The sequence below is a fragment of the Phalaenopsis equestris genome, unplaced genomic scaffold, assembly GCF_001263595.1.
Source record: "Phalaenopsis equestris unplaced genomic scaffold, ASM126359v1 Scaffold235745, whole genome shotgun sequence".
Classification (NCBI taxonomy): domain Eukaryota; kingdom Viridiplantae; phylum Streptophyta; class Magnoliopsida; order Asparagales; family Orchidaceae; genus Phalaenopsis; species Phalaenopsis equestris.
Genome location: NW_018253604.1, coordinates 41,971 through 52,047, shown reverse-complemented (window position 1 = coordinate 52,047; position 10,077 = coordinate 41,971). Strand labels below are relative to the sequence as shown.

Genomic DNA, 10,077 nt, shown 5'->3' with positions numbered 1-10,077 from the left:
GATAACCGATCGAGGCACAAGTGGTGTCGGTGCAGGTGCAAGTGCAAGATATAAGATGTAAGTGCAAGTGCAACGTGCAAGTGCAAGTGCAACGTGCAAGTGCAAGGTGCAACGTGCAAGTGAAAGTGCAACATATAAGATGCAAGTGCAAGTGCAAGTGCAAGTGCAAGGTGCAAGGTTCAAGGTTCAAGTGCAAGTGTGATATATGACACACAATATGTAACAATGGAAGACACACATATGTAAACAATGAGGTGCAAATGACAACACATGATAGAGAGCCACGCTCGTACTAACGACCTCACCTAGAAAATCTAAGGTTTAGACCCTTGGAAATGCGGCATCGCCGCCTCTTGTTTTGGTGAGGGAATGTGGGGAGTTTCTCCCCGGATCTCCGAGGGGGAAACTCTCCACGGCGTTGCGAAATGTGCTAGCTACAAAGCTTTTTCCATTTCGCGAACTCCTCCAGACATTGCAAAGCGAGCCAGCTACAAAGCTTCTCTCGCTTTGCCAAGTCCGGCCTGCCAACTTCTCCAAGTAAAGCTGGGAAAAACCAAAGCAAGGGGAGTGAGGGACTCCAACCCATCGGGACTTGTGCTAAGGCTCGCAACAAATGGGAGACACTTGGCTCTACGGAGGGCATTTGGTTACGGACAGGAAGTCCTAACCTAAAGGCTAGCTCTAGAAAATCGACGATCAATCACATAGGTGCGTTGACGCGCCAACCCATGCTGACGCACGCACCCCGTATGGGCGATCAAACCCACACGGTTAGACACCACTAAACCTAGGGCTAGCTAAGAGTTTAGGGGATCTCACCAGCGTGAAGGTTGCAGGCGCGTTCTCTTTACTTGCTCCAAGCCGTCGACATCCAGTCCGTGCTCCAGTGCATCCCACAATGAATCATGCAACAAGGAGAATAGGAGATAGGAAGCAGTGAGGTAGCAATGCAACCCAAAAAATAATACTTTTGGCATATAAAAAAAAATATAATCAAAATATACCTTCGCAGGGGAGGTTGTTCGATGACGGCGAAGGAGGGGAACCCACGAGGTAAAAGACGCACGCGCATCTTCGAACAGCGGCAACACTCGCTGTCCGGCAACGTCGAAGTGCTCAGGCGAAGTATCCGGCCGCCGGAAAGGTAAAATGACAAGGTTGGCGGGGTTGGCTGAGAAAAAGAAGAAGAGGAAGAAGAAAGAAGAAAAATAAGAAAAATTAGGAGAAGAAGAAATGGAAGAAAAAGAAGAAGAGGAAATAAAAGTAGAAGAAGAAAAAAAATTAGGAGAGAAGAAGAAGAAGAAGAAATAGGAGAAAAAGAAGAAGAAGAAGAAGAAATATTAGGAGAAGAAGAAGAAATGGAAGAAAAAGAAGAAGAGCAAAAGAAAAGAATAAGAAGAAAAAAAAGGAAAAAAAAATTAAGAGAAGAAGAAGAAGAAGAAATAGGAGAAGAAGAAATAGAAGAAGAAGAAGAAGAAGGAGCGGCAGAAGATGGAGAAGGATCGGTGACAGAGGAGAAGGCTTTTTTTTTTTTTTCTTTTTTTTTTTTTTTTTTTTTTTTCTTTTCATCTTTCTTATTTTTTTTTTTTTTTTTTTGGAGAGGGAGAGAATAGAGGAGAGGGAGGATAAGAGAGGGAAATTTTCATTTCCCTCTTTTAGAGAGTTACGACTGTCTATAATAATAATTATTATTATTCAATTAACCTCTCTCCGTGCATTTTCGCCGAACACGTCATCGCGATAAAATGAATGAGTCCCTTAAGTAAAATTGATGTTCTGGACGCACCGGTGTGGTCCGTTTAGTCGTCCGGGGTCGTTCGGACCACTTTTTCGACTATCGTGTCAAAATAATAATAATATGCATATTTTAAGCCCGTACGTGAAATCGTGGTGCAACAAGTGCCTTTTCCAAGTGGAATCGACGTTCCAAACTCACTCGTGTTGTCCATTTTGTCGTTTGGGGCCATATGAACAAGCTCGCAGGTGCTCAGGTTAATTTGAGCCAAATTTGTGCATGACGCGATAACTAATTTTCGTCGATCACATGTGGACACCCTACACCTATGATATCCAAAAATTGATGTCAACAGAGGAAAACACCACAACCTGATATCTGAGGGGATTGAGACTGTCCATTAGCAACACGATAGGGTTATCGTCCTAAACATTACAGGATGCCCATATCATGGTACTAATTATGGAGAGATAACAAAATAATATTAGGATCGAACAACACAAGTACAACTTATGGAGAACCCAACCGACTAGCCCAATGAAAAACCAATCCAAAGTAGAGAAAATAAAAAAGACCACTAGTAAAAAAGATCACCAGTATTCCCAAAGTTATCTTAACCAGGAAGTGCTTCAAAGGCCACTAGTTTGAGCACATTGCTTTCGATTGCCCAAACAAACACGTGATCTCTTTCACTTGGAAGGGAAAAACTAGAAAAATAAACAATGACATAGGAGAAAATGAGGGTGTCAGAGATGAGTAAAAAACTTCAGCCGACGATATAGAGATATTAGTGATCTGACAAATTCTTCTAATTGATCCTATAAGAGAAGCACCAATAATACTAGCATTGTTTGTTCTAGATGATACAGAGTCCAAAGAGTTGATAAAAAACATAAGAAAACTCATGTTGAGTGAGTTATCAAATGTCCTAATTATAAATTTACCTCCTTCGTTGTCACAAAGAGAGATCAAGTATGCCATAAATTTTGTTTTGAGATCGGTTCTTCCAAATATACTTGTTTATCGGACCACCCAATCGGATATGAGCAAGGAGACAAGGACTATTTATTGCTCTCAAATTATGATTAAGATGGTTAATAGAAGCTCATTTGTTTTGTCTCCCTTCTACATTTTAATTAGAATTAAATGTGTTAGCTAAGACTTCCCATCCCCATCCACACTACATAATGTAAATGGTGATAATATGGTAGAGCCTACTATTTGAACAACTAATGATGTTTCATTTTCATTGACGGCTTCGAGTGCCACTTCATTGAATGTCAATGAGTTCATACAAGTGAGACCTAAATAGAAGCTACTAAGCGTGATCCTTAATTAAATATTCCCAATTTTTTGTCATCACTTAGTCATTGTATATAAACGCTGCATGATTCATTGAGATCAAGTATTAATAAATAATGCAATCAAAAGAAACCTCGTAATACAAACAAAGCAAGACAATAAGAAAATAGTGTTCAAGCTATTGGGTAAGGGCTTTCTTTACTAAGACTTGCTATTATTTTATGAGCTATTTTGAACACTAAACCCTTGAAAATTTGTAAGCAAGAGCCATATGCAACACTTAACCCTTTGACAATTTGTGAACAACACTATATTCAAACTATAAAAACTACTCAACAATCTATAAGTGCTTTTAGCCATTTTCCCCACCCAAAATACTTTGCTAATGCTCTAAACATAAGTCTACCACTGTTGGTCAGATTAAGGCTTCATAAGAAATAATCTTTAATAAAATTAAAACAAATATAAAATATTTAAACATTTTTCAAAATCTTGAAAATTTCCCATATATATCTAGACCTATTACCCTAATATTTCCAAGTTATCAAAAGAACTAGCATTGTCTCATTCTCCCACTCCAACTTTTAAAGTGAACCTAATGGCTCTCACGTTTGATTGATTTTCAGCCTATTCACCATTTCCTTAACTGCACATATAATTTAATCTAAAGGAAACCATCATCTCTTCCTGACCCTCTTCATAAGGGCTTCTAACAAATTTTAAACTTCATCAAGGGTGCTAAGCCAAAAAGACATCATGTCTCATATGATGAGGTAGACGAATAACGAGGTCACTTTTTACTCTTTTGCTTTTTCTTCGTTCTTTTTTTAAATATTACGAACTTGGCCATGATAAGTAAATTTCCTCTTTCTTTAACTTTCGAGCAATTCTTAGTGTTTGAACTAATGCTAATTCGATTATACTTTCCTCCAATTTAAACAAAGTATTTGTTTATCTTCAAGGCCTTGCACGATAGAATCAACTTAAAGAGTGGCATTTACAATTTTCTAGAAAAGTAAATATATTTCGGTTAGAATCAAATGCTCGAAAGAGTTGGACTCCAACTGTCATTTAATCACATGTTTAACTTAGTTGGACAGCTTTCAACTCCACTTACAAATATACATGTCCTCGAGTTCGGTGATTAGCTCTACAATTTTAGAAATCTTCTAGTGTCAATTGTCAGCTCAATCTATAAAGGCATTCCAAATTCTACAAATCATTTGGCCAACCTTTAGTAAACCTTCGCAACATTAATTAAATTTTAAAACCATAACAATTTAATCATAAATACCATTCTGACCCAAAATTATTTGGAGCTTAAGCTCAGACAAAAGTAGATAGTGTTTAGGGCAATCCAAGTGAATTTTCCATAGTACGAATTTCAACTTGCCTGAGGAAAAAATAATCATATAGTTTTATGTAGTTAACGAGTTAATTTCTTATCCCTAGTCTTTCTTCTATATGCCAACTAAGTTATTGCATGTTTAGTGTTTTTCTAGGTAATCCCTGTTGCTATCCATGCTATAATGATTTGGCATATCATTCATAAATGTTTATTTTTCCTTTGCCTTTACACATGTATTTGTAAAGTATAGTAATAAAAGGAGATTGAATCGCTTTTCTTAAGACATAACTAAATCATTAAGAAATAGAGTGTATGATTCTAAGGCAAGGTCGGCTCAAAGTGGCTTGACATTCCTACTGATACAAATAAAATAAGCACGGGCTTAGAAAGGCTCACCATGATGGGTGAAAGGGAAAACACAATCTTGAAAGATAAGACATTATTCTTTCAATTGGAGAATCCTTGAAGGCAAATTGGATAGACGTGTCGCAGAGAATTCTTATGTAAGAAATAAGAATTTAAACTTGCTATATGAGCAAACTCCTATTGTTAGTTATGCCTTGCGCATGACAATTAAGAAAAAAAATTTTAATTAAAAAGTATTGCTTATGCTCATTATCATAAGTTGGATAAGGACAATATTTTTGAGGAGCAAAATGTAATATAATGTATAAGGATTCCTTTTAATTTCAATACGCAAAGCACAGAAAGAAGCAATACTTATATCAACTAGAATGCTTATAACTTGTATATCATCAATAAAAATCACATCAAATAATAATTTTTAATAAATATAATGATACATTTAGTAACACATACAAAGCTTGATTTATGTAATAAATGACTTAAAATTTCATATAAAAATGAAAAAAATTATGATATACATGTTTATTTGAAGGAAAAATTCAAAGTTGAAGTTGAAAATTAAAATTTCTAACAAAAACTTTTATTACGTAAAAAATAATAAAAAGTTAATGTAAATATTAACTTCAAGTTTAAATAAAATATATTTAATTCAGAGCAAAAGTTAATCCTAAATTCATAAATTCTAAAATTTCACAAAGCAAGTTAAACAAAATTTATTAGTCATTATTTCCTCTATTAGTCACATAATCTATTTCTTTATCAAGTAGAATTTCATCTTCAAATTTTTCTTTCTCAACTTGTGAGTCAATCTCATTGTCTTTTTCTTGAATAATAAGAAAAGTAGATCGAAATTTAGATGAAAACCCTCATTGTGGATGAAGCTTCTATTATTTGTAACCTACTAATTAACACATCCTACCTTCAATTAACTTTTCCTAATGGCTCTTCAATTTTTCTTCAAATTAAGTCTTCATTACCAAAATATTTCTCACTGGTATCATCCATTTTCACAATTAGTTAACATATAATAACACTATTGTTCTAATTGTAGAAATTACATTTAAACAAAGAGAATATTATTTTATTAAAAAGAAGCAAATTAGGATTTTCTAAAATTAATGAGATTTAATTAATTTTTTTTTCTAAATAGATATTATAGTTAGTTAAATAATTCTAAAAGTAATTAATAGATCACTTTTAGTAGGTTAGCTAAATCTACACAGGTAGCATCAATCCAACCATCAAATAAGAATCAAATGGCTATAATTTGCATTCAAACGATTACCAAGATGCCATGTAACGTAGATGCTGATGAGGTCAATGTGCCTCACAAATATATGATCATCAAAATTTAAAATGGACTAATCCATTAAACTGTGCAAGCTTTATCTAGCCGAATCAAAAGGTTATGCCTAATTGTCGTGAGCCAAGCATGATGTAATTGAGTCATTCTGTTCAGTTAGATAAAGTCAACCTTCATTGAGACTGTCATATAACTATCATATATTAAGGTGATCTTGCATTAGGAAGGGAGTGGATTTTTTAGCCACAATATTATAGATGTAAATAGTAAAGAAGTTTAAGCACGAAAACTTTCGCAGCATGCAACATTTCGGGATCATAAAATTCTCAGCACATACTGCCAACAAGATAATCTTATATAATAGACGCAAGCATTTCAGTATTTTTGAAATATAAGCATGCCCAATTAATAAACAACTTGACTTATTTTAACATTGAGGTGAAGGATGCAATATGATATTTGAGCCGATAAGTAAAAAACTCACAGCATCATCAAAAGAAATTAATCGCTCCTTGTCTGTACCAACAGCCAATATCCCACCATCATGCGTTTTAGAGATGATTTGACTTAATTCTTGATTAAGATTTCTTTTTGAAATGAATTTGTAAGAACGAAAAGCCTTAATCGATGCTAATGTAGCTCCTCTGGTATGTGTTAGGTCCCCTCTAAAGCCCAAGAAAGAAATTATACAAGGGAAACAGCAGCAAATTGTTGCGCACAGGATAAATGGCATGGCATACCCAATGCAACTGAATGCCAGAAAAGCTATACATAACCTGGAGATCAAAACGATTTAATAATGCTAGTGTAGCAAAAGGAAAATTTTAGTAGACATAGTAAACTTTCAGAATAAATATACCTGTACAAGTTTGGCGCACCTGCAGCAGAGGAGTGTCCACCAAAAATCCATACATTACCGAGAACAAACCAAATGGCAAAGAAACAATTCAATGCCATTTTAAAACGATCAACCAAAGCATTCAGCCTGTCAGGCATATGATATCATGAAACAAAAGGTTATTTCAATATTTTATGCGGAGCTTTCAAATTTAACCAAGATGGCAAACAAATCAAGCCGTGGATCAGAATGTGAGACAGGATCTATACCTTTACTTTCATCTAAAACATTTTCAAAGATAAAAGAGATTTTGTCAGTTAAGGTGATTAAGAAAATAACCAAGCTATTTAAGGTCATGATCTATGCATTATGTTGTACAGTATTGTAACAGTAACTCTAATCACATTTGTCCCCGGCTAGAGGTAGATAACTAACAGTGATAAGGCCAAATCCACTACAAACCTAAAAAATTATTATAATATGATGCAGATATACGAGTTACGACATATGCTTTCTTCTTTTCACACAATAAAGTTTCCAGTAAATTTCTACTCTATAGATGAGGAATGAAGAATAACATTTCTCAAGTTGAAAACTGTGCATTAAGAACCACATGTATTAGATTTTTAAACTGATATGATTTGCATTAACATAATAAAAAATAGCCCACCTTAAACACAGCTTCAAGTCTACATACATCAACCACCTAGATCTAACATTGACGGGAGCTTCATGCAATAGGCACATCTATAAGAAAATTAAAAAGAGTCATGGATATTGTGCATGTAAATTGCAGTTAGAAAGAATATACAAAATTCATCCAAAAAAGTAAGAAAATTAAAATAAAAATGAAAGCCTCCGGACCATTTAGTAAACAAATTGACACTCCATCCATTGTTAAGAAGGTATAAGTTGGATCATTCTAGGTTTGCAAATACTTGAATTTTATGATGCTAAAGAAAGGTGCAGGAATTCTACAATCTAGAAGTTAGCAAATGACATAAATTATAGTTAGATATGATATAAAATAATAGAAGTTTCTATGATATACAATACATAATTTGCTTGATTAGTACATTTCATACTTAATTGAATTGACCTAATTTACCCTCTTTCCTAGATCCGGTACTTCAAAAAAGTTTCATGCAATTGGCTTGAAGTACCAAAAATTGCGATTATAATAGGGTGTTTGTTTTCAAGTCCTAGACCAGACCCAAGGAGCTTAATTAAGGCCAAGTGGCAAGTCCAACAGCATCATACCATGCTATGCTAAGCATCACCAAACTCATAATATCATAAAATTTAGTAGCTGAAAATACCATGAAGTAGAACCTATAAAATATTGATCCAACCTTGAGAATACAGCAGTACCAGGGGTTCCACTTCCTTCCGTATTCTGTGTAAAAGAAACTACAGTGTTTGAAGGAGATTCAGAATATATATTCTGGAATGAAGACGGCTGTGATTGTGATGATGTTTGGTCAAATCCTTGACTATTGAAGTTGCTATAGCGCCAATAAAGATGTGGAAGTGTAGCAGCACAACCAAATGCATAACCAATAACCCAAGCAAATAATGGTACGCGTGGATGCTCATTCTGTGACAAGGATATAACAATGATAGCTGCCAAAATTTGGCACACGTTGACAATCAGCTCAATTGAGATCCACAAACCAGAGTTGAGAAGACTTCTTTGACGACGGCCACGACTGTCTCGTCTTCCAGTAAGAAAAGCATTTCTAAAACTAGAGGCAGTGATTGGTGAAGGTGATCGAGAGACAGAACCTTCGACGTCTCTTGATGCCCTCACTTCACTATGTAATTCATTCGAGCCATTATAGGTTAAATCATCAGAGATGAAAGTGGCATAAGAATCACCTCTAGTAATATTTATGGTATAATCATGACCATTAATATCAACTGAATGCTCCATCAAAATAGGGTTTTAATCTGGTTGCTTCTAATGAAAGAAAACGGCCTTCAAAGTTCACCAAGTTTGAAATATGTTGGAGTTACAAAGTAGCACCGCCCAGATGGATACACATATAAGAATATCTTCTATTCAAACACCAAAATGGAAACATAAGAAAACAAAAATTCAGGAGAAATCAATAAAACAAAAATAAATAACTTTCAAGCAAACACCATAAACAAAAAAGCACATCTTCTTTATAACAACAAGAAGACATTTAAAATGAGATCCGATCTGAAAAGTTAAAATATTAACTTATTAACAAAGAAACGGACAAAACCATGTAAAGACTTTACATATGCAAGTGAATTACAATTATAAGCTCCAACTGGAAACGTAGTGAAACAGCAGAAAACTAAAAGCTACATAAGAGATCAGTGGTACACATAGTGCTAATATTTACAATGTTTTCAAAACATAACACTCAATATGATGCATAAAAGTTTCTTTTACATTAATATGCAAGCCAAGAAACAATCTAAACAACTTTAGTGCTCATGACACGTTTATCATATATACATATATTATGAGCATAAAATAATTTTTTAATGAACTAAACTCAAAACATATAAATTAAAAATTGCTAAATAATTTTATATTTAAAAAAATAATTTTCAGTTATCTGAAAGCCAAAATAAATATTTAATTGATGGAAAGTCAGTACAAACGTTTTAGTGAGGCATACAAGAGTCAAAAAAGGTTAAAATGTACAAGTACACCCCAAAAATCCAATTAGATTTCATGAAATCGTAGAAGCACGCCGAGCAAGAGTAGAGGAGGTCAATCATAATGGGAAGGGGAGGGGTTCTAGGAATGGAGTCCGACAGCAGACTATGAAGGGGGTTTCCACCCGAGACAATCAAACTGTCATCCTGGAGATTCTAGAGGTGAGGCATTTCTTTTTTCTTCCTCTTGTATTGTTGAATCCGTCATTCATCTTCCACTTGTTGTTCCTGATCAGTAGGCTTGTTTAGAGGTGAATTGTCATCAAGTTAACTGGGAACAGGTTCAGGCTGTGTAGAAATGTTTCCACTGTTAGGAATGAGGACAGCAGGCAGCTCATCTTTATGGTTAACATTCGTAACTGCAGGTTCCAAAAAAGTTGCAAAATCTAAAGTTACTTCTTGGGTATCACTGACAGAATTAACATGTTCATGATTCCTTTGCATTTTGTTCTAAAAAAGCACCGTGTGTGTGTATATATATATATATA

General features: G+C 34.6%; 1 protein-coding gene across 1 annotated transcript in view; it reads right to left on the bottom strand.

Moving 5' to 3' along the window:
- Nucleotides 1–10,077, bottom strand: part of LOC110039194 — a 39,268-nt gene that overhangs the window by 15,910 nt on the left and 13,281 nt on the right. The window contains exons 2-4 of the mRNA XM_020744181.1: nt 8,245–8,950; nt 6,914–7,039; nt 6,539–6,830 (exon numbers count right to left, since the gene is read on the bottom strand). Of these exons, the coding sequence (XP_020599840.1) occupies nt 6,539–6,830; nt 6,914–7,039; nt 8,245–8,825 (999 nt within the window). The 5' untranslated portion in view covers nt 8,826–8,950. The remainder of the gene's footprint in view (nt 1–6,538; nt 6,831–6,913; nt 7,040–8,244; nt 8,951–10,077) is intronic.